Below are 24892 nucleotides of genomic sequence, written 5' to 3' on the forward strand. Positions count from 1 at the left end.
AAGCAATTGCTAATATCCCCATTGTAATTTATCTATCTTCAAAGTAAGGAACCTGCATTGTATCTTAGTAAGACAGTTAATTCACACCATGAATCAGCATCTGCTGATTGGCTTTGAATTATGTTATCAAAAATATGTTACATACTTGTTTAAAAAACGTATTTCTATGAACTGAAAAGTAAAAGTTAACTTTTTTTATTTTCTAGGAAGTGTACAGGAATTCTATGCCTGCCTCTAGCTTTCAACAGCAGAAGCTACGGGTTTGTGAAGTGTGTTCGGCTTATCTTGGTCTTCATGACAATGACCGACGTCTTGCTGACCACTTCGGAGGAAAACTACACTTAGGATTTATTGAAATAAGAGAGAAACTTGAGGAACTCAGGGTAAATCATTTCTCTATTTTGTTTGTGTTATTAATTACTTGTCAGGCAATCTTAATGGAATCTCTGGGTGTGTGAATTCTTTCACGTTACCTTAAGATATTTCATTAGTCTGTAAACACCAGACGTGTTCATTGAACCCCAAACATGATTATTAAATAGCAGTTACCTAAATAATTTGCCAAGATGGCCTCTTTGCACTAGGTAGATGAAAATATGCTCAAAAAAATGCATCTGGGGAATGGAGAGTGCAGTTCCACTTGTAAGCTTGAGAACTGTATTCTGAAGCATGTTTAGCAGTCATAGAAGATAGGCAAATGAACTTTTCACTTAGCCAGTTTATTGGATTAAAGTAATAATGAGGCTCTTGAAAGTACAAGAACATGTAGCAAATTTAAGACAGTGGTGTTTTATTCCATTAAGAATAAAATATCCATAGAGCTGTTGTTGATAGCTTTGCTTAGCCTTGGTACCAGTGAAGAAGATGTACCTAAAAAGGAAATTAATTCATAGCAATAATTCCAAAAAGATCTGCAGAAGTGTTTGAAGCACCAACAGCCTGTTATGGGATGAAGGACTACAGAAACTCATTTTATCCAGTCATATAGTTGACATTTTTTTAAATGATTTGGAAGTTTTTAAGCTTGACTTGACAGTAGTTGAAGTGAGTTCAGACAACTTAAGTAAGGCTGTAGCTATCCAAGTCAAAGTAGAAAAAGATGTATATCTTGAAGTGGGACCAACTTAAAGTAATTGTTATGGGGAGGCTGCATGTTCTCCATTGTCTGCAGTTTTGAAATCCAGTTGGAATATTTTCCTAAACAAATGTACCTTGACCAGAAATTTTATGTTTGAAGAAGGACTTACTGGAATTATATTCTAGATCTTTAGTATTCAAGAGTATGCATTTGGACGCTTATAATCTTAATATATTAAATACGGAGTTTAAGGCTCATTTAAGCCTGTTACTGTAGAAATTACTAAAGATGATTGCTAAATGAATTGAAACCCTAAAAGCGGAGATGTTACTGCTGAATTTGAGTAACTTAGCTTGGGTTTTTTGAATATTCCAGCTGTCTTGCATGGATACTGTAACTTAACCTTTGGAAAGCCCAACTCTTTCCCTTGACTATATTGGCAATGTAGGCTCCAAAAGAAATTGCTGTAATTCAAACCTTAGATACCTAGAGGAGATCATGTGTTTCCTGTCATCTGTCCATGAAAGTGTGCAAAGATTCACTTGAACATGAAACCTTGCTTGTAGTTAAATTGCTGATATTTTGCAAGGCAATATAGAAATAATTTGACGTAAAGGAGCTAATTAACTGATTACAACATTTGGAAAAAAATATGCATGGATAATTATTTCACATTCCCAAAGCATCAATAAAATAATCTTTTGAAGTACTTCACTAACAAAAAAAGAAAACAATAATTATCCCCTCCTTCCTCAGAGCTCTCCTCAGAGATCTAATCAAGATGCTGCTGGGGCAATTCCACATCTCAGAAGAAGGTCTTTACAAAGAGTTGAATTTCTTGCATCATGTCCAGAAGGTGGCGAGACTTGGGTTTGGCCAGATCTCCAGTTGTGAGTTCCACATCTGAGGGCCCTCTACTGAGCGTGCCTTGTCCCCAGTAGTAGTGAGTTCAACCTGGGGGCTATTAGCTCAAACATCCTTTCTAATTACATGTATAATGTTCGCAACTCAAACAACTAGCCTCAAAACTAGCTATCAGCCCAACCGAATCCTTTTAAGAGAAAGAGTTTCTTTATTTCACAGCATAGCTGAAGGCGTTAATAACGTTCTTAACTCTTCCTGTTCCTATTACCTTTTGCCTTTCCCCAGTGGCCAAAATATGATAGGATTGGCATGAAAGCTCTCACGTTAAGGCATGACTTACTGTTCTGAATTCCCTTCATGAAAAACTTACATTAAGTTTACATCTTTCAGGTCTTGGTGTAACACCCATCTGTTTATAGCAGCTCTTCTGCGATAACCTGTGTTTCTTGAAAAAGATAAAATATACTGAGGAAGAGAGAGGGACTGATACTCCAAAGGGAATATTCATGAGGGAAGGAACTGAATATTAACTGCATAGATTGCTTTTATAGTTTTTATACCTTCATTTGAAAAATATTGAAGTGTAACTTAATGAATGTATTCTGTTGCTTTTAGAGGATTGTGGCTGATAAACAAGAGAAACGAAATCAGGAGCGCCTGAAACGCAGAGAGGAGAGGGAAAGAGAAGAAAGGGAGAAACTAAGGAGGTAAAGATCAATTTCAATTGCATATACATGGCAACCTATTTAAGTTAAATAGAAAAACTATGATGTTGTTCATGAACGTTTGTTTTATAAAATCTGCAGAATTCTGTTAGTTTCCATTCCTTCAAAACTTAAAGGAATTGGAAGTGAATGTAGCACTTAACTCTTAAAGCCTCAACTATTTTCATGGAAAGCCTTTTCTTTAATTAAAAAAATATGCAAATACTAGTACTTTTTCCTACATATCTGAACATATGCACTTTAAATGAGGTATTTTGACACATTACATATAACGTATAGGTGTTAATTTTTTTTTTCTTATGGGAAATAGTTGAATGTATGACTAAGGAAAATAATTCCCTATTTTTCTATGAAATGGTTGCTTTCATGCCTTGTGGGGATGGGATTGAATGGCATCTGAACTGCAGTTCTCTTGACATACTGGCTCCAGAGGCCAACAGTGGAAATGTTCAAATCTATTTCAGTCTAATAATGTCTGACAAGAAATAAGGGAGTACTGACTATTTAACTGTAATCTTTTGTTATTGGGTGGGGGTGGGGGGAAGGAGTTACTTAAAAAGTGGAGTATCCATATCCCTGCTCCCTCAAAAGAACAAACAAACAAAAAACAGCCACAACAACCACCACCAACAACAAAAAAAAGCCCAGGAAAGTTGTTGAGGGGATATGTATTTCCTAATAAATGTGTTATGAAGATAGGTTAACCTCAAATAAGACATTTCAATTACATGCTTGAAAAGTGAAAAACACAATAGCTCTGATAGTTTGACTTTAGATTACTAAACTGTACTTTTGTATTTGATATTAAGGTTATATAAGAAAAATTAATTCACCGTTTTCCATTTGTTTCAGGTCCAGATCCCACAGCAAGCATACCAAAAGGTACATAAGTCTGCAGACAAGGAATGCCATCAGTGATGCCAGCCTTTCACAAGCTGGAATATTCTGCGTTTGTCTAGCCTTATTAATTTAAGACCTCTTTCTTTACAGACAAAACAACCTACTACACAGCCATCTCTGTGTGCTTATACAGAATTTGGCATTGTACTACTGAGTTATTTATCCACATATGTCTATTTTGTGGCTATTACAGTGCAGTGTTGTGTCCCTGGTAACACCTGGAGCACAGAGTATTACTTTCTTTCAAAACAGAAGCTCATGCTCAGTACCTTTTAACTCGCATCTGGAGTGGTAGTTTTCTTCTTAACCTGCACTTGAAAGTCACCAATGAAGTATTGTTGCAGGGTGATTCAGAGAAAGAAAATCATGAATTTGTATAGTGTTCAGAGCCTTCCAGATAGATCTGTTGTAGTTATGGAGAAGCTTATAGTCCTGTGTTCTCAGAACACTGTAATACCCAGCTTCTGGCCAGGTAATCCCTATCACTGCATCACAGACTTCTAAAACTTGGCCAGGTAAACACAAGATTTTAAACATTTTCTTTCCTTTTTATTGTCTAAATTGACTATGCTGTAACTATATGTGTACTCACAAACTGACTGTGAGGCTCTTTGGAGTTATATAGTACTTCTGACATTGCTCTCCCCTCTTTGTTTGTCTGTGGTAAGACGATGCAGTCACTCTGAACACTGCAGACTGTTCTCTGTACAGCTTTGCTTATGCGCGGAGTGTGTAATATTCAAGGGACGCTGACACAGTGCAGTGTCCTAAGTCCTTTCTGTTCCTAGATCTAGGTCCCGAGATCGTCGCAGACATCGCTCTCGCTCAGCCTCCAGGGAACGGAAAAGAAGAACTCGCTCTAAATCCCGTGAGAAACGCCATCGCCACAGGTCTCGCTCCAACAGCCGCAGCCGGAGTCGCAGCCATCATAGAAGCAGGCACAGCTCCAGGGAGAGGAGCCGAGAGCGCAGCTCCAAAAAGAGGTCAGTGTTGATCTGGACATGGCTTTTCCTGCATGCGTAATCAGACTTTATTTTGCACTGAATTAAGTTTACATTCAGCACTTAGTAATTTAAACACATTTTGAGGCTGTCACAGATTTCAGTTATGCTCTTAGCATATTTATGATTTAACATATAGTCGTGATTTTTTTTTTTGTTTGCTTGTTTTTTTAATAGTAGGGTTATGTATTAATTCTGTTGTGGAAGAGTGTTACAGGATATTGGTGTTATGTTGAGAATCCTAATAGTTTCCTGCAGTGTAGGAAGTGAAATGATTGATCTCCATTTGAACTTAGGGATATGAGCAGTCTTCTTAACTGTGATCAGTTTGTTGTGTTTATTTTCCTCTTGGGTTCTTGCTCCCAGTGGTGGAATGTATCTGTTGTGTGCTGTCCCAGATAAAGACAAGTTTAGATATATGTGAAAATGGACTTGTTGCAGCAGATCTGAAGATAGCACTTTGCATGCAGAGTGGTTTGATCCCTTTCTTAAGGACTATTGTAAAGAGCAGTCTGGGGCCGCTGCCTTTGTGTGACTCAGTTGTTGTCTGTTCCTGAGGGTTGCTGGCTTATTTTAGATGAGTGAGGTAAGCATAACATAGAAGAGAGTTGGAATTGCGAAACGAGGCTTCTGGTAAAGAGGTGTGCTCATAACCTGGATTCCATTCTTGTAAAGGTCAGTGACTGAGGCAGAAATTTGAGAGCAGTATAGAGAATAGGGTACTGAGTCTTAAGACAGTGACAGACTGTCAGCTTACAAGAAGAGGAAAGGTCCAGTTTGAAGTGTCAAACACGTGGGTTTTAGAATTCAAATGATTTTACTGAGCTGTTGTTGAATGTCTTCACATGTGCTCTTTGCCCTAAAGATGAGCTTTCTTTCTGGGTTAGATGATTCTAATAGCACTGTGCTCTGCTAAGAACATAGAAAGCAGAGTTGGGTCAAGTCTTTTGTTTCCTTCTTTTTGTGGCAGGTGATTAAAACCTGAGTGTCCAGCACTCTAGCTAATACTAGTCAGTAGTGTCTGGTATTTAAAATTCTTCAGGGTGTTCTGTAGTGTCCTGAAGTCAATGTTTCAGAATCAGAAGTTTCTACGTTGATGTTAGCTTGTCATCAGTTATCTTCTAGAGCATGTCTTTTCCAGGCATTCACGATGACAGATTACCAGACTTCAAACTTGTAGTTTTAACCTTGAAATAGAAATTTTCATTTGAATCAACATGTTTGTTCACTCAGATGAAACAGTGCATGAAGTATATACTCAAATTGCCTTTGGTACTTCAACCTTGAAGTCAAGCCTTGCAAAACTGAATTTCAGAGAAAATTTATTCTAAGATTCTCATCACAATTGTACAAACTCTCTAATTTGATGAGCACAAGACAAATGATGCGTTATCCTCTGTCTGCTAGCATAGAAATATGTAAGAACGAGGAAATAGCATGGAAATGTTCAACTGTTGGTATAATACTAAACCTGTCAGCTGCCAGAGGTGAATTGAAAGAGCACAAAGTAATTTGAAGATGAAGTCATTGTCTTCTTGCAAGATACTATCAAAGGTTAAATCCTTCAAGTTATGTTTGATATGAATAAGGAAAAATACTAGATTTCAGGGCACAGGATTTCAACTTTATGAACCTCAGTACTGGAAATACTTTTCTTGGTGCCAGTTTCTGCCCAAAATGAATAAAACCGGTCTGTGCTGGAATAATCTTTGGCACAAATAAGAGTTTTGGACTATAGCTAACTTGAGGAAAAAATGTGTTGCCGTCATTAGTAGTTCATATCTCTTAATTCTCTAATGCCAAACAGTATTTTTGCCCTTAAAGTATGCAAGTTGTGATTTCAAGAGAATAATGAATCCATACAGCTACAGTCTTGCTTCTCTGAAACCAGGGTATCTATTGACCTTTCAGCCAGACTAGATACCTCCTTCTTAGAGATGCTCTTCAAGCAATCAGATCTACTTTTTGCACGAATGTGGGAGAATTCTTCCTACTGAATACAATGCAACTGTTGATTCTGAAATCTAAAATAAACCTGAACTTGAAGACTCGAACACATTGTGCTTCTGTCTTCTAAGAACTCTTTTTCTATTTGGGGGGAATGCTCATTGTCAAATCCTCTTGTTTTTCATGAGGAATTACATAACATCCAGATATAAAGTACCTTTATTCAAACTCACCTTCTTTAATCTCAAAACATCCAGTCATCCAAGGGATTCTGGCCAAAAATACTCTGGAGAAGATACATTGCAGCACATTACCAGCTTCAGGAAGGAGTCCTAGCTTCTTGTTTTTGAGTGGCATAAGCACATGAACTCAGATCTGAGGAATGTGATGCTTTTGTAAGCCTCTTTCAGAAGAGCAGAGTGCCATCAGAAGTAGTTGGGGGACCTCTGAAATCTGCAGCAGTGGCAGCACGTGGCAACATCAACTTTAAAGCCATTGAGAGAAGTGTGGAGTTGTGGTTTCTCTGTGGGAAGAGTGGCATTTTACACTAATGTAAAGCTTTCTGTGTGATTTTTTTTGGAGGGGGGGGGGGGGCGGAGGGAGGGCTTGGCTAGAGTGTAGTAAAAGACTCAATAGCATCAGTGAAGTTTTCGTAAACTACTGAGTCTTGTTCTTAAAGCTATTTTTGTCCTGTTCTTTGGATGCTTTGGTTTTTTTTTTTCTTCTTGGGAATGCTGGGGAGGGGCTTTTTACAAGAGCATGTAGTGACAGGACAAGGGAAAATGGCTTAAACTGGAAAAGGGTAGATTTAGACTAGATATTAGGAAGAAGTTCTTCACTGTGAGGGTGGCAAGGTGATGGAAGACTTTGCCCACAGAGGTCTTGGATGCCCTCTCCCTGGGGGCATTCAAGATCAGGCTGGGTGGGACTTCAAGCAACCTGGTCTAGAGGAAGGTGTCCCTGCCTATAGGAAGGGGTTGGAACAAGATGATCAGAAAGGTCTCTTCCAACCCAAACCATTCTACGACGATATCTAGTATGGATTCAACACGTAAGTGTGCTAGACAGTTAAACTACTTACTAGATAAACTCTTCATGCTTCCTCTGGAAGTCGCATTCCCATTTTGATAGGTTTAACATCACATACAAGTATGCTGAGATTAGCATTAGCTGCAACCATAATTTACTCCCTTTTGATTTTCATGTCTGCCTTTCTTCAGAAAACACTTTCAGAAAACGTTTTCTGAATAACCTCTCACAAAAAATGAAGAGCTGCCACCTCTTAGATGCTTCTTCATTCTAAAAGCAATGGGATGTTTGTGTGCTATTTGAGAGAATTCTACAAATGCAGAAATTTGTCTTGAGATAAATGTTTTCTTTAATCTGTGTCATGATTCACCCTAGAGATGTGGATAGATTTAAATCACTTAATAGCTGGAAATTCATTTCAAATTTATCATTCTAAGGAGCAGGCTTCTGCATGGCAGAACGTGTTGAAGTATCTGGTATAGTAGAAATGTGTCAAAAGATGGAAACCTGTCTGACAGTCACAGCAACATGCCTAAGATAGTAGGAGCTAAGGTGTGGATTACAGGCTTATCAAGAGCAGGACTAAAAACAGAGCTGTGTTTCTTTGGTGTTAGCTGTAAGGTCCCGCTATCTAAAATGGATCATTTCTTTCCCTAGAAGCAGAATAGGCATTTTGCTTTCTCATTACAAATAAAGCAGTGCCAGTGTTAGGTGTTATTCATACTCAGTGGTGAGACCAGTCAGGAAGCAGACCCAGGTGTGGGTGGACTGAGATGCCTGTGTCTGTGTGCTTGAGTTTGCTTGCAAGAACTCATATGACAAAGGCTAATGTCCTTTGTGGACACAGTATAGTCAAATAAAGTACCTGAAATCATACAGTTGGATTTCTTTTCTCCTGGTTTTAGATGACTAGATCAGATGTAAATCTTGTGACTCCCATTACAGACTCATCTGACGCACTTCTCTGTCTGAAGGTAGACAGTTAGGATATGATTGGTCTCATTTCTTTGCCAGCTGGTAAAGAATTCTGGCTGATCGGCTTAGATGTCTACACTGCAGGCATCTAAAGCTGCGTGAGAGAAATCCCACTCTCAGCATTTAGGAAAATGTATTTTTAAAATATTCTTCAGATCCTGTTGGCGAACAACAGAATATTATAGCCCTGTGCTTATTCTCCGTGGTGATGGAAGGTGCAGGCTTAGTTTTTTCATTTTCTTTCTTTTGAGGAAGGGGGAGGATGGGAGGGGCGGGGAGGAAGCAAACAACATAGATCTGTGCATTTAGTCAAATTTCTCACCCCTTAGAGGTGCTGAAACCATAGCTACCCTGCTTTCTTAGTTCTGATACCAGACTGCCAAAGCTACTTAGCTCATTTGCCCGGGGCTTCTTCAAGTTTATTTGTCCTTGGACTTTATGTAGGCATTCACAAACGCTACCCTCAAACCACTACAGTGTATTTAGAACACAATTTGTAGCTGGTGAACGTGACAGTAGGTGCTACCTGTGTGTCTTGTGAAGAGGGAGTTTATTGTAAAGTATCTACTGCTATACTAACGCCAATATTAACTACTTATGTGATGCATATTTTGGCTTCTTGTTTCTCATGTGGTTTGTGGTATAGGACAGCAGTCTGTGGACCTCACCATTTGCAAATGCTACATTTTGCGAAACGCTGCACTGTCATGAAATTAATCATTTTAGCTAGAAAACTGAAACTAAAGGTACTTCCTCAATAAACTCATAAAAGAAAGTTTAGTGCAAAAGCAACTTGCAAACTTCTGTTTTGAAGCTTTGAGGTAACAACAGTGTAGAGAGAGCACAGTTTACTATCCAGTATACTAGATACATTGACTAAGAGAAATTGGTGACTAGCTTTATAGCATATAATTGAGATTGTTCTGTGAAAGCATGAGTTTGATTTATTCACAATTGCAAGACATCTTGGAGTGAAAATATGATGTTTTTCAGTGACGAGTTCAGGTGTACCTGAAGGGGGCTATACCTAATCAAGTGTCTTCAATACAGGTAGCTCATTTAATTTTAAGGAACGTTTACGTTGTGGAATGTTTAACAGAACAGTTCTTTCTGGCTTCTTTGTAAAGATTTTGGAAATGCCTACAACTACAGCAAAAATATCTGTAGATAACACCACGCCAACATTCTAGAATCACTCAAGGAATGATTCTTCTAAAAAGAAACCCGCAACAGGTTGGAGCACAGGCTCCAGGTGCCGCCTTTTCTTTGTCATGTAATAGCCTCATTCCAGAATCAATACAAGTTAATTTCTCTTATTTTAATTAAATTCTCATTTTTAAGGGCAGTAATTTTTTTAAAAAAATTGTGGCCTAGATGTGTGAGAAATGCTAGACAATTCTTCTCAAGCTAAAGGCGGCGTATGTCAAATTCTAGCAAAATGTGCTAGTACAAGATTATGGGTGAGGGTTGAAAGTGAAAGATGAGGCATGTTGACCGTCTGGACTCTGTGATAAGTGTAGATGAAATTTTGTCTCTGTCAATATTTGTATTTTGAAATTGAAAGGAGGAAAGTGCAGTGAACTCTGCTGTCTTCTCATGCATTTCTGTTCATATAAATCTAATGTTGGGTGGAATACGGAGGAAATCGTAAGATCAAAATGCTGCTTGGAAGTTTATGAATTCGTGACTAACTAGAATTCTCAAATGTACTGCACTTTCAGGTCCTCAAAAGAAAGATCTTCCCGGGACAAAGAACGTTCAAGAGATCGTGATAGAACATCACGTGATAAAGATAGAAGCCCGAGAGAGAGATCGCCGCGAGATTTCAAAGACAAGAAACGTTCTTATGAAAGTGCTAATGGCCGATCAGAAGACCCAAGGAGCTCAGAGGAGCGTGAAGCAGGGGAGATATAACTGGCTGTATATTCACCCGATCTCTAGCTTCCTATGGAGTTGCATACTATGGTTTAGTTTACAGTTGTTCAAAGGGACACCAGTGAGCAGTTTGAGATACTGATCCAACTAGGGTAGATGTACAGTATATAAAAGTGGTTAAAACTAAGTCAGAATTAAACCCCATTGATTTAATGATGCCTAAAGCTGGGTCCTGGACTTCCACCAAGTTGTAAAACTTTTCTGAAAGATTTCTCTTTATTCAGGACAACAGTTTTATGTACAAAGATGCAGATCTCAATGTTTTTAATCTCCTTTCCAATACAAGTTAGTGAACAAATTACGTTGTACTACTTGCCTTGGGTGCTTCTGAACCTTTATAAATTCTCCAATTCTGCTCCAGTCAAAACAGCAGCATTGAAAGGTTGTACTTCTTGGGAATTTTTTTTTGTTTGCTTTTTTTGTAAGAGGGTGGGTGGATGGATATTAACTTTTATTCTAAGGTTATGTTCCCAGTGATTTTTTTTGTTGTTGTTTGGGAACCTAGGAATTGATTACAGTGGGAACGTTTAGGCAGGAATGTGTGCTGGAGAAAGCTGAAATGTCTTTTTACAGTGCCTATTTAGACTTGGAAATTGAACAGCTGTTGCATTACATCTTTTTTTATTTCTACTTAAATTTTGAAATCAAAGCCAGTCCCGTATCTGTACCATTTGATTGGTATGTGTTCAATATATTTGTTTTTTTCCATAAGGACTCTTTCTGCTTTTTCTTGTGGGGTGTAAATGGCACATCTTTAATTGTATTAAAACAAACAAAAAACAGCTACAAACAGCGCAACAAACAAAACCTTAAGAACAAAAATAAAAAAAAATAAAAAGGAAATTACACTGTCCAATAACTTAACAAGAATATATTGGTCTCTTAAGGTGTTTCATGCTCTAGGAGAAGCAGTCTTTCTTCGTATGATCCTGACTATTCTAAGATCATTATGAGGTAAAACCATTGAATTAAAATGATCGTGGCGTAGCCACCAACTGCTTGACGACTTCATTTCCAAAAAGCAGGATTTAATGAGTCTGGAGCACAAGTCTTATGAGGAGCAGCTGAGGGAACTGGGATTGCTTAGTCTGGAGAAGAGGAGGCTCAGCCTTAAAGTTCTCTACAGTGACTTAAAGGAGGTTGTGGTGAGGTGGGTTGGCCTCTTTTCCCACATAACTAGCAGTAGGACTAGAGGGGATGGCCTCAGTTTCGCGGCAGGGAAGATTCAGGTTGGGTGTTAGGAAAAGTTTCTCTGAAAGGGAGGGTCAGGCACTGGAATGGGCTGCCCAGGGTGGTGGAGTCACCATCCCTGTTGGGGATCAAGAAACATTTCACTGTGGTACTGAGGGATGTGGTTTAGTGGGGAGATATTAGTGGTGGGTAGACAGTAGAACTGGATTTTTCCAACCTTGGTGATTCTATGATTCTGTGATTTAGGTACAAGCTCTCTTTACATAAAAGACTTGCTGTGGATTCTGTTGGACTGAAAGGGCTTTGGATCAAATCAATTACTCGGATAGCTTTTACCTTCACACAGAAGAAAGAAATTAGAATTTCATATGTTCTCCTTGAGGTGGCATCACTGAGCTACATGACAGCAGCAATGTTTGTAATGATATATTGGCATTTTGAGCTGATTCTAACAATATATGCCCTAATCAATGGGCCTGTGGAGGCCAGCTAATCATAGCTGTACAACACAGCTATAAATTCACTGTGTGCTTTTCCTCCTGAGTGTCTTTTTCTGTAGTGTTTGGTTTTCACTGTGATCAGAACACGTAGGTGATAATTCTCATGCAGTACATAACTGTGCAGCACTTTGGCATTGAGCTAGAGCAGGGCCTTGACGTCTCCGCAAGGACTTGTATCCAACACGGTTCATACTCAACCACTGCATATTTGTGTCTTTTTAAGCTCCTGTAGAAACAGTGTAGTAACAGTGTACCTACTTAGCACATTTTTATTTACTCACTTGAACGTGAGTTTCTTTGCTAGGAACGTTTTGTGACATCTTGTGTTGCCCAGCTGCATGATAAATGTGAATTACCAGTGTTCGTCCCTCTGATAAGCGCTTGCTAAGATCTATTACCACACCATTGTTAATGGAGTTCTCCCTGCTAGTGTGACTGAGGTGAAGTCATTTCTAAATGCATCTTGTATAGCGGAATTGCAGATGAGTGGATTGCCAACTCCTGCAATAAAAACATTCCAGAAATACTGAAGAGCTGTCTCCCCATGCATCCGGTGACAGAGATGCTGTGTTTAAAAAGGAAAGAAAAAAAAAATCATACTGCAATTAAAAATACTACTCCTCACTACCAAGTTCTGGCTAATATGCCATCGATTTTACAAATGCTTTCTGGTTTGTTGTTGTTGTTTGGGGGTTTTTTTGTTTTGCTTTTTAAATTAAAGAAGGGTGTTTGGAGCTGACCCTTTCATCATTTGTAGGATCTCCTGGGGTGGGGAGCTTCACAGTATCCAAGTGCTACACAAACATTAGGCAGATAAAAGGTAAGTCTCACCACTTGTTCTGATTGACACATGGAAATGTGTGCTTTCTCTCCGAAACAAGGACTGGAGTGTGGTTTGGAATAGAACTGAATTAAAGTGACTGATGGTTCTCTTCTGATGCAGTAGAGCTGGAACATCTGTCAGTGAGACTGCTTCGTTAACTGCACCTGTGCAGCTCGTGGTCTTAAACCCTTCCATGAGAACCAAGCTACCTTCGTATCCAGGAGGGAGAAGCCCTGAGCTTTCCATGACCTCTCTTCTGCTGGACAGTTGAGGGGTGGTGTTGACTAACCTTAGTCTGGATGATCAGAATGATTACAGAAGGGGAACTACTACATCATGTAATTGAGAGTTTTGACAGCAGTACTGGTGTACTTCAAATAAAGAGAGAAGAGGGGGCTACTTGTCTTAAACCATAGCTCTGGGTCCCATCTGTTTGTCCAATCTATTTTGCACCGGTTCTGCCCCAGGGATGTGGCAGACTTTCAGTATTACAGCAAGGAGCTTCAGCAGGGCAGGAAGTGACATGAGGTGCAGTTCTCCATAACTGGGAGGGTTTTGCAGTGGATGAAGTAGCAGTCAGCATAAAACAAGTGTAAGTGCCAAATGAGCCTTATGCCAGAGGTGATGGCAGTGTGCAGCCCCAGGTAGGGCCCATCTGTTCCACTGCTGTCCACCCCATGTTTCACAGGACAGCTTCATGTACAGGACTGTCCTTAGTTTGGCAAGCAGAACAGGTTAGAGTTTCTCTGGAAGCAGTGGCTTAAAAAAAGCGTGTCTGACCTCCCACTGGTTTTGTATGGTTCTTGCTCGTTACTTTTGGTTTTGATCCTTTTATTTTTTTCCTACTTGCTTCTTGATACGTTTTTGTCCTGTAACTGCTGAGGCAATTATTGAATTAAAACCTGGAGCTCTGGCTTCCACTCCAGCCCACAAAAGCAGGAAGCTGTTGGGCGGGAGCTGGAAATACAGGGCAAGAAAGGAAGAAAAGTCTGTTCCCACCCCTTGCTCTCTTTCTCCTGTGTAGGCAGACAGAACATCAGCAGGCAATTAGGAAGTTCTCCTGTGGCTTTGCCTCTGTGGGCGCTCTCTCTCTCTCTCTGCCTCATGTTGCTGAGGTGACAGTGGTCTCCAATGCCTCCGCCAGTTGTACTGGGAGAGGCATCAGCGGGTGGGGATGGCAAGCACAAAATGTTCCTATTTCTGCTGTTTGCTGAGGAATTGAGTGGCTCAGCCCGGGGTGCTGCTGGCTCATGAGGGGAAAAAATCATTGTTGTCCAACCACTGCTTCTTCAGTGCTGACCATGTGCAGTCTGACTGCTGTAACTGTGCCATGGATCGGCTCAAATCCACTCTGCTGCACAGGCTGCAAGTGCTCTGATGTAGCAGATCGGGTTAACCAAGCATCAGTAATAGTCTGACAGCAAACTATCTCAGTATTAACTTTAGGAACGTTAATGAGAAAAGGTCTTCTCTGGCATCCCCCTCTTCTAAGGCAGGATGTCGCCTGTATCGATCTGCCTGTGTTCCTTTCTTTCCTTTCTATTCCCTGAGTTTCACCAAAACTGCCCCTGCCACAGACCTTAGGGGAAGCAGTGGAAGGTCAAGGCTGAGCTGGATGGGGCTTTGAGCAACCTGGTGTAGAGGGAGGTGTCCCTGCCTGTAGCAGGGGGTTGGAACTGGGTGATCTTAAAGGTCCCTTCCAACCAAAACCATTCTATGATTCTGTGTTTGCTCAGCAATGCTAATGAACTGAACTGTAGCGCATGTGTATTTCTACATTGTTTAGGTAATAATTTGAATCAAAGCTTTCTTGGCTCTACAAGATCAAATTTTCCTTCTATGGATGTTTTATTCCTTGGTTACTCCCCTGCCCCCTCACCCCTGTCCTGTACCACCAGCAGCCCCTTACTGTGACCAGCTGCCACTCCGGCAGGCCCTGAATGAGAAAACGCACCAGCTTTCCTTGTGTTTATTGTGTTACAGTGAAGCAGAATGGCCTGTGGTTATTTGCAGTTATCAGCTGATGATTTCACCACGTCTAAGGAAAAGCAATTAAACAGTTCTGGACTTGGTCACTGCTGGAGTGTCAGGAGAAGCTGTGCAGGAGCTTGGTGCTGCTGCCCTCCCCTGGGTGCATGGCCAGAGCAATCTTCTGGGAGTCACAGTGCAAAATCCAGGTGCTGGAGATGTTCACCCCTGCCGAGGGGGATCCAGTGGTGCCCACGTTCAGTGTCAGAATCCTCTGTGCTGGAAGCTCCTCCGAGGAACTTGCTTCGTCCAGGATGGGGCTTTTCCTGTGTCTTTTTCAGATATTGCTCTTCCCCACGCTCACAGCGTCCCCTGCTCCTCCCACCGTGGTAGTTCAAAACCAAACCAATTCCTTTGTCTCTTAAATAATGACCTCTACAAAGTCCATTGACCCAGGAGATGCTTCACAGAGTTTCTCTCGTCACTGATGAGGATGGCAAAGTACAGGCTGCTGGTTCCTCTCTGGGCTGATGGTTCTGAAAGGAACAAGTCTTCCAGAACCGGCAAGCTTTATGTCTTGGTCTTCAAATGTGGTCTTCAGGGACCATCCCCAGAGGAACCCACCTGGAGCAGTGCAGCTGCAAAGCTCATCAGGATGCTGGCTTTGATGCATCTGTGGTTTTCATTTAACCACAGAAACTCAGTTTTCTAAGGAAATTATTGACATTAACATCTATATTACATAAGCCTTTTTTTAATTATTCCTTTTTTTTTTTTTTTTTTTTTAACTTTTTCATTTTTCCAACTGTGGCTGAAGGCCCAAAAGCAGCAAATCAGTGCTGGTGAGAAGTCTGAAGAGCCTGAAGGTCAACTGCCCTCACCAACCTGCTTCTTTGTAGATGTTGGTCAGGTGAGTGCAGATCTCGTTGGTCACCTTCTCAAAGGAGGCTTTGCAGTCTCCACCAAATTTCTCCTCCATCAGTTGCAAGATAATGTCACAGATGATCTAAACAGGGAGAAGGGAAGAAACGGTATGAACTTTCCTGCATATTAGAGGGGAATATATGTTTTAAGTTGAGATTTTTGGAGAACAGAGAAGGAGAACAAAATTCAGGAGCGTACAGCATGCAGAATTAGAAAATAAGTTGTGGAAAATTAGGTGCATTATAGAATTCATCCCAAATTACAGTCACTTTTCTATTTTTATCTACCCTGTTTCTATGTAATTTTGACTGCACCCATACGCACAGCCACTTAAAGACTGCTTTACAGGACTGGTTTACTCGGTCCCTCCAGTGCAGTCCTCCTCCTGGTGGTAGACCTGCCCAAGTGTTGAGGAGCACTGTACTGGACACCTACGGAATAGGTGACTTAGGGGATAATCTATCCTGCTCATTCACTGCCTGGTGCTCTGCAGCAATGAGCATTTATATGTCTTGATAGTTTCCGGGTAGGTGGTATCATGTGAACTGGTAATTCCTTTTCTGTGTTGCATTTATTTTTTTGCATGCATCTTTACCCTCAGTAAGTCTTTTCCGCATCTTTCCAGGCAGAAATCCTCTTTTAGTCTCTCATTCAATAAAAATTGGACCTGTTGCTTTGGAAATCACCCTCCTTGTGCCTGAGTGACCACTGATGGAAGATGCCTCTTTTCGCACTGTCTGCATTATAGGGCAGATAACACAAAGATCTATGTACTCTGCTAGTGACTTCAGGTGGACTTGGGTAAACCATTTGGTCCTGTATCTGGGTTGCTTCAGTGGCGGCAGTGCTGTTGCCGTTGTTGATCAGCAGTCATAAAATCCACAGAATTGCTTGGGTTGGAAGCAACCTCAAGGATGAACAAGTTCTGAGTCCCTTGCCATAGGCAGGGCTGCCAACCTCCAGATCTGGCACTAGACCAGCCAGGTTGCCCAGGGCCCCATCCAACCTGGTCTTGAACACCTCCAGGGACAGAGCATCTACATCCTCTCTGAGCAGCCTGTGCCAGCTTTCTCTGTGAAGTACTTCCCTCTGACATCCAATCTAAACCTTGAGCTTAAAACACTAACAGCTGTCTTAGTTGACCTGGGAAAGCTCAGTTCCTGTTACTAGAGAAAAACAGACATCATGGACTGAATTTCAGTGTAAGCTGCTTTTTTATGTCTTGTTATTAAATGACAAGTGTGTGGGAATCCTGTTGTGCTGAGAAAACCTGCTACAACTTGTGGGCAGCTCTGTGGCTCCCACCAGAGCTGACCTGTCTGCACAGCACCCCCTGCATGGCCTTACCTACAGATGCATTCCTGCAATCTTCCGCCATCTTCCTCCATCTGTGCTCTGAACTGTATATACACTTACATATACAAAGCTCGTTTTCACCAGTTCTTCCCTTCCAAAGGAAAGACACCATCCCATCACAACTGCACTCCCCGAGAAGATGACTCATAGCTCACCCTGAAATTTTTGGGGTCAATCTTGAGCTGGGTGGCATGTTTCTGGCCGAGTGGGTTCAGTATCCCAAGAAAAGCCTCAGTGTTGTCCAGGTGTTGCACCATGTCATTGATGGCAGTGAAAACCCTCTTGCCATGGCCTCTGACCTGATCCGACTGTTTCATCTCTTCAGCACTGTCCATGCCTTTGAAGTGTGTGAAGTAGGACTTGGTGTCCGGGTGTTCAGTAAACATCCTGTTGAGAAATGAGATTTGGCCTAACTTTCAGACTGAGGCATCAATGCAGATGTGAATTCACGTTCCAGGCCCTGTCTTATGTATTTACTGGCCTTTTCACCTCTTCATTAGAACAGATCTGTCTTTCCCGTACATGTCTATTCCCTTCCCATCCATGCATGAGATTCTTGTGCCTCCCCAGCATACTTTTTTCCTCTCTGCCTTTTAAGACATCCTAATACCAGGAAGCACCTGGGAACTGTGTTATCTGCTTGAGAAAGCACCTGAAGCTGTGCTATCTGCCCAAGAAAGCCAGCCTCCCCTGCCCTGCATCTACTCTGCTGTTTTGGACATGAACATCTCAGAGTCAGATGGCGCTACAATCTATAGGGACATGGGAGAATGTTTGGGCAGGGTAAATGCAACAGTGCACTGTCATAATGACGTTCTGGACAGCAGAGAGTTCCACTTTTGTCTCAGTATGTATTTTCAAGGAGAAACCCAACTATCACTTTTCTTAGTTAATCACTTCCTGGAATCTGTCCCTGAGAATTCTTCTGCCAGTAATAGATTATTGTTTGAGTTCTCAGCAATGCTTATTTTGTTTATTCTAAGGTAACATAGTTCAGTGCCACTCATAAAGGAATTAACTTTTACAGTATGTCAACTAGAGTTGTCTTGATCAAACCATTAAGAAATCAGTTTACTTTGTTGAATAATCCAGTTATCCACCTGAAATAGCAATAGTAAATTTCGTATTGCATGTAATGGAATCAAAGGATGGTTGAGGTGATCACACACCCCTGGATCCATCTGCTCCAACCGCTTCTCATCAGAGACACCCAGAGCAGAGTGCCCAGGGCCATGTTCAAGAGGCTCTTGGAGATCTCCAAGGAGGAGACGCTACAAATTCTGAGCGGCCTGTCCCAGCACAGCACAGAAGTGCCTGATGGTCAGAAGGAACCTCTGTGCTCCAATTTGTGCCCACTACCTCTTGTCCTGGGACTGGGACACCACTCCTTCAGGTACTTGTACGCACTCATAAGGTCTCCCCTGAACCTTCTCCAGGCTGAACAGCTCCAGTTCTCTCAGCCTGTCCTCGCAGGAGCAATGCTCCGGCCTCTTCATCATCCTCATGGCCCTTTTCTGGCCTCTCTCCAGTAGCTCCATCTCTCTCTTATACTGGAGTGCCCAGAACTTCTGTAAAGGCAGAGCTGGGTCTATAGGGAAACTAAGTCAAAACCTTCTACAGCAAATGACCCTGGGCTGCCAAATGACTGGATGCTGCTAACATTTCTAGCTGCGTTTCTGAGGCTAACTGTCCTCAGGTTGCATTGACAACAGGGGGAAGGAGCAGTGTATCACATCTGTTGAGGCTTAAACAGGTACAAGATGTGACATACAAGGCAATGGTAGATGTGTGCTAATAGTAATAATATAATAATAATTTGGGCTGACCAGTGTGTATGGAGGTAATGTGAGTCCCTGTTGAGTGAGGGATATGTGAAAGGTGAATAGAAAAAATGTGTTTATTAGGGAAGAAGAGAAGAAAACAAGGTGAAGACTGAAGGAAGATAGACCACAGGAGGGATACAATACAGTGAAACAGATGAGCTCTGACTGGAAAGGCTAAAAAGAATTAAGAGAGAAATATTGAGCACATACAACTGGAAAAAAAAAATAATCATTAAAGTCATTCAGAGATAAAGGAAAAGAGGGAAAAAGGGTCCATGTTTTGTTCCTGTTCTATTTTATACCATGCATTATTTTATTTATCATAAATACATCACTCTTTGTTGGGGGTTGGGAGGGAGGAGTGAAGAAATGGTTCCAGACTCTCTCTCCTTTACCAGACCCTTTCTCCCTTTCTCTTAATTCTCTTTGTATGGATCTCTCCTCTGCACCGTTTCCTCACTGAAGTTGCACAATCCACAGCAAACCAAAATGTTCCCTGTGAGGCTGTGTCAAACACATTGAGATGCGCTTCCAGGTGGCACCTCCAATCTTCTTGCTGGTCCTAGCTGGACCCCTGGCCTAGCAGTTAGATGGGCTCTTTCCTTACCTGACCAGCACTGCTGTCCCGTTGTCTTCAGCATCCACATACATCTTCTCCCAGGCACCACGGGCGCTCTGCACCTCCGCTTCAGAGAAAGACATGGTGGAGGAAGGGAGGGGAACACAGAGGCAGTGATGGGGCGGTTCTGCTCCAGGTCTCTCTTCAGGGCTGTCTAAATACTGCCTGGGGGATTTAAGAGATCATGAATGGACTGTTTGTCTCTGTTCCCATCGGTCACATTTCTGTCAGCTTTAGGGCTGCCTAATCGCCTTTAATCAGGAAAGAAATTAACCACATGAGGAGGGAGGCGTAGCACTCCTGCCTGGAGTCTGAGGCCAGAGCAAAGAGCTTGATGTCCAGGAGAGAAGGGAAAATAGGGCATTTTCAGTGGGGAAGAAAAAGTTTGACTCTCCTCCCTTTCTACCCCCTGCCTAAACCAGTGCTTGGCCTCTCTTTCCTTGATTTTCCTGCTTTGTTCCCAAGAATGTTGCTGTGCTCAGGGCACCCTAGTGCCCTGCCATCCCAGCTTCCAGCCCTTCTGGCTCCTGCACTCTAAAGATCCCCTTTCCAGCTCTGGCAACTCACTCCAGTCCTACTCTTGTGCCATGGCCACTTCTTTCCTCACAACTCTCTGCTCTGCTGTGGCTCACACTTTGACCAGTATAGGATGCTGGGCCTGCAGCAGGGCCTTTCCTCCTATTGGCCACCCTAATTCTCCTGCCCTGCAGCTATGATCCTGTTCTGTCCCTAAGCCCTACAGGCTGGAAAGAGAGGAAGAGGTAAGGGGCAGAAGAATGGTTGACACACATGGGCTCATTATCAAGACTGTCACTGGGAGAAGGAGGCCAAAAAAGCTCAGATTATCCACATGGTGCCCAGGCTTAACCTCTGGCAGGAATGTGCTGGTTAAGCTCAGAGCAGGCACACAAAATAGGGCTTAGGGGCCTAAGGAACCACCACTGCTGGATGTGTGTGGAGACAAAGCCTCATTGTTTGGGATGGTGTGGGGGAGGGAAAGAGCAGATACAGTGATCAAGGCCAGCCTGGTGCCTGGGGTGGATGGAAAGGGATGGTTGTTACCCCACAGAGATCTCCTGGAGATAATAGAATTATCACAGAATCATTTGAGTTGGAAGGAACCGCTAAAGGCCATCTGGTCCAACTCCCCTGCAATGAACAGGGACACCCATAGCTCAATCAGGGTGCTCAGAGCCCCTCCAGCCTGACTCAGGGTGTCTCCAGGGACAGGGCATCCACCACCTCTCTGGGCAACCCGTGCCACTGCCTCACTGCCCTATCGCAGCTCCGCTGAGGGGGGCATTTGAAATGCTGGGAGAATGTAGAGGTGCTTAGCGCAGGGATGAGATAGAGACCAACTCAGGGACTTTGTGGCCTATTTCTGGACTCTTTCACCTCACAACCTGTGCTTTTCCTTTCCTCTTTCCTGATAGGGGTGAGAGCAATGCACTGAGGTCCTTACAGATTCACAGCTCTGTGGCAGTAGGGCAGAAGGGATGCATTGTTCCAGGTCCACCTCGTAAGCTCATCTGTGTCAGCGTGCCCTGCTACTGCGTGCTGGGCCACCACATCTGCTCTTCAAGAAACTCAGGTATCGCTTCCCTCCAAGGGCTTCACTAGAACCAAGCACCCTCTCCTTCCCCCCCTCTCCATTTTGGCTAACAAAAGAGCTGTCTGATGCAAAGCTGCACAGCCTTCTGATTTCTCCTTCCCAAATCCTCAGAAAAATGTCCCAGATTTCAGAAGAGCCGGGCATGGGGGGACAAGCACAAAGCTGGGGATGCCAGCCAGCTGTATCTGCCCATAAGGACGAGGGGAATGGAGACAAGGCCATAGCAGGCAGGGGGCTGCCAGACAGTGGGCACCAACAGGAAGGGAGTCCAACAGGGGCAGCATGGAGCCTGTGGGTAGAGCAAGTGTGGGGTGGGTGCTTGTTGCAGTGGTGGTGAGCCCGGCTCCATGGCCTGGGCTGCTGCAGCAGTGCACAGCGCACAGAGAAAACAAACTGAAGTCATCTACCACATCACTGCACTTTGTGACTCACTTTTACAGCCTGCTCTTTCACCTTCCTGTATTATTCTTACTGCTTGAGAAAACCATCTTCTGTTTTTCCCTTGCACAATTTGCCAAAGACCTTATAAGATTAATGTAATAATATCTCATAAAGTTTTGATACTGATAACAGATTTATACACACCCACACACCACCTCAGGGATCTCTAGCGACTGAAAGTGAAAAGCTCTACAAGCCTATTGCTTTGGTCTTGAAGTGGAAGAGCTGCAAAAAATTTGCTATTCAATCCTAAAGTTATCAGTGCTTTTCTGGCACTGACTTCCACACCCATAGGGAATGGGATGTGTTGTTTTTTTTTTTTTTTTCCCATTCCTTTGTCCTTTTCCTTAGTTTGTTTTGTTTAATAATCTATATACTGCACAAACACAGCAAATTGTACCTTCTGCTGAACAGACAGAAATGTTTTCTAGCGTGGTACAACTGCAGAGACTGCCTCAGAGCCGGGTGTGAGGCTCATCACAGCTGAGGTGGGGAAGTGACAAGTGAAAAAGGAACCGAAGTACATCCTTGGGGCCATGCTGCAGCCTTCCTCATGCCAACAGCCATGAATGTTGTGAAAGACAAAACTTTTTCTTTTTGTCTCAAAGCTTGTTTTGTGAGGCCTTTCTGGTGATAAGACTCTAACTGACAGCTGCAAATTATCTAAGGGGACCGGTGGTGGATGTCGCCGTGCCGGTACCTCTGCTTATGATTGTAAAGATAAGCAGAAGCGGGACAAGCAGTCTTTTTTGGGGGTGCAGCTTGAAGGAGCTGACCACTGCAAAAGGCAGTAATGCTTGTGCATGGCAATGAAGGCACCACTCCCTGCTGGCTTATCTGGTGGGTCAGATATGTCACACTAACAGAGAGAAAAAAAAAAAAGGCCTTCACTAAACTAAGGATTTTGGAGAACTCCCAAAGAAACCTTTGATAGAGAATTCCCTGAGGGGAAAACCTCTTTGGAAGAACCCCCGCTGCCCCTGGGCCTGCTTGCTGTAGAGCTTCCTGGCTTCCTCCCATCCCCTGCGGTGACCAGACGAGTTCCTGAGAACGACAGACCTGCTACGAACCTTGCTGGACCCACGATGGTGACTCTCTCTCTCTCTTGCTTTCTATGAAGACTCCCTGCTTTTTATTTCCTATCTCTTTTCTATCGCCCATCTTCCCTTCCCCCTATCCCTAAGCAACTAGGATTTGTAATAAACTGGTTGGGCTAACCTTTGACCCATTGTGTCTTAATCTCACGTTGGGTATACATATATCAAAGAACCTCCTCTCCGTCCTATAAATTGGAGCGGGACAAATGTTTCAATCATGATCCCAATTTTTGCTGCTCGTCATGCACTGTGTTTGGTACCATGGAGGGATGGATGCTCTCCCCTCACCAGTTGAACTCACGCAACCCAAACCCAGAAGCACAGGGTGCTCACCAGCCCCAAGTCAGATGTGTCAGAGTGATCCTCTGGGAGATGTTTGGTTAATAGACCCCATGCAGAGCGAAGGGCCACAAAGACAGCGAGGGCACTGGAGCATCTCTCTCTCCTACAAGGACAGGCTGGGAGGGCTGGGGCTGTTCAGTCAGGAGAAGGCTCAGGGGGAGACCTTATCAATGTGTGTGCAAATACTTAAAGGGAGGGTGCAAAAAGGAGAGTGCAGTGAAGACAGAGCCAGGTTCTTGTCAGTGGTGCCCAGAACAAGAGGCAGTGGGCACAAACTGGAGCACAGAGGTTCCCTCAGACCATCAGGCAGCACTTCTATACTCTTCAGGCAACAAAGCACTGGCACAGGCTGCTCAGGGACATTGTGGGGTCTTCTCCTTGGAGATCTCCAACAGCCTCCTGGACATGGCCCTGGGGGACCCTGCTCTGGGTGTCCCTGATGAGCAGCAGTTGGAGCAAATGGACCCAGAGGTTTCTTCCATCTTTTGATAGTGTGATTGAGAACAGACCAGCTTGAGTGCAATCACACGGCATGTGTGAGACAACCAGGGGATCAGGCCCAGCCAGCAAGAGTCCTGAGGTTGGTCCTGCCTGACCAACCTCATCTCCTTCTGTGACCAGGGGACTTGCCTGGTGGATGTAGGAAAGGCTGATGTATTCTACCTAGACTTCAGCAAAGCCTTTGACATTGTCTCCCACACTATTTTCCTGTGGAAGCTGCAGCCTGTGGTCTCGACAAGTACACTCTTTGCTGGGTAAAGAATTGGCTAGATGGCTGGGCCCAGAGAGTGGTGGTGAATGGTGTTAAATCCAGCTGTTCATGAGTGGTGTTCCTCAGCAGTCGGTGTTGGGGCTCATCCTATTTAATATCTTTATTGATCACCTGAATGAGGGAATTGAGGGCAGTAAGTTTGTAAACCACACTAAGTTGGCAGGAAGTGTCAATCTGCCTGGGGGTAGGAAGGCCCTACAGAGAGACCTGGAGAGGTTGGATCTATGGACTGAGGCCAATGGGTTGAAGTTCAACATGGCCAAGCATTGGGTCCTGCGCCTGGGTTGCAACAACCCCATGTAACACTACAGCTGGATGACAATGCTCAACATTTTAACACCTTTTGTCTCATGTTCTGCTCAATAACTCTTTTTTTTTCCCCAAAACCCCCACATGCTGTCCAACTGAGGTCAAAATTACAGCCAGGTTTCCTCACTGCTCAGCTTGTGGTGCTGCAAGCAGACTTGACTTATCACTTCCAGTTAGAGAGCACCAGTGGACTTGGGTGGTGCTGTGTTGTGCTTTGCTCTGCTGAAGGTATAAATTCAAAAGGGTAAGAAAAAGCAGGAATACTCAGCTTTATAATTCACATTTTATCTCTCTAGTGACACAGACAGACTTGGCACAGACAATGGGTTTAGTCTGAGGAAGAGAGGACTGATGGGCTGGGATTAAGAGGGCCAAAAATAACTGCATGTGGAAAGTGCAAGCAGGGTGAACCCTAGCCACTCAAAAGGAAGTTTACTGACAAGTACCATTTGACTGTAGAAATATGATCAGGTTACTGCTGGGAGTAATTCCATAGCACAGATAAGATTTTAAACGCGAAAACGTGTTGTATTCAAAATATTTCAGCGTTTATACATCATGAGGAATATTCACAGATGAATATTCTGAATCTTGCACTAATTATTGGCATCCTTCTCTTCTCTTCTGAGAACCAGGTGCCTGGAAATATCCACAGTCCATG

The 24892-nt window shown here is 43.0% G+C and overlaps 2 protein-coding genes across 6 annotated transcripts in view; one reads left to right on the plus strand and one right to left on the minus strand.

The window, feature by feature from the left end:
- Positions 1-11165, plus strand: part of LUC7L2 (LUC7 like 2, pre-mRNA splicing factor) — a 31260-nt gene extending 20095 nt beyond the window's left edge. For both annotated transcript variants that reach the window (NM_001030755.2, XM_040696384.2), the window contains 5 exons: positions 207-383; positions 2558-2649; positions 3520-3549; positions 4356-4550; positions 10241-11165. In NM_001030755.2, coding sequence (NP_001025926.1) covers positions 207-383; positions 2558-2649; positions 3520-3549; positions 4356-4550; positions 10241-10433 — 687 coding nt within the window. In that variant the 3' untranslated portion in view covers positions 10434-11165. The remainder of the gene's footprint in view (positions 1-206; positions 384-2557; positions 2650-3519; positions 3550-4355; positions 4551-10240) is intronic.
- Positions 11166-14923: 3758 nt separating this feature from the next.
- Positions 14924-19790, minus strand: GBE (eye-globin). 4 transcript variants are annotated; one of them, XM_046938756.1, is made up of 4 exons: positions 19647-19790; positions 17372-17603; positions 15822-15942; positions 14924-15472 (listed from the first exon to the last, which is right to left on the minus strand). In XM_046938756.1, exons 1-4 carry the CDS (start codon positions 19739-19741, stop codon positions 15372-15374), a joined length of 549 nt encoding a protein of 182 aa, XP_046794712.1. In that variant the 5' UTR covers positions 19742-19790; the 3' UTR covers positions 14924-15371. The 4 variants fall into 4 exon arrangements, with proteins under 4 accessions (XP_046794712.1, XP_040552356.1, XP_040552351.1 ...); XM_040696422.2 differs by lacking the exon at positions 19647-19790 and adding an exon at positions 17706-19588; XM_040696417.2 differs by lacking the exon at positions 19647-19790 and adding an exon at positions 17698-19586.
- Between the last annotated feature and the right edge of the window lie 5102 nt (positions 19791-24892).

This window comes from Gallus gallus, chromosome 1, assembly GCF_016699485.2.
Source record: "Gallus gallus isolate bGalGal1 chromosome 1, bGalGal1.mat.broiler.GRCg7b, whole genome shotgun sequence".
Classification (NCBI taxonomy): domain Eukaryota; kingdom Metazoa; phylum Chordata; class Aves; order Galliformes; family Phasianidae; genus Gallus; species Gallus gallus.

Bases quoted from the DNA above. Each gene is read 5' to 3' on its own strand.
- GBE (XM_046938756.1), bottom strand. From the start codon at position 19,741: ATGTCTTTCTCTGAAGCGGAGGTGCAGAGCGCCCGTGGTGCCTGGGAG. The intron at 17,604-19,646 runs GTAAGGAAAGAG...ATTTCTCAACAG, and splicing joins GGGACAGCAGTGCTGGTCAG to GATGTTTACTGAACACCCGG. The intron at 15,943-17,371 runs GTGAGCTATGAG...CTCCCTGTTTAG, and splicing joins TTGACCCCAAAAATTTCAGG to ATCATCTGTGACATTATCTT.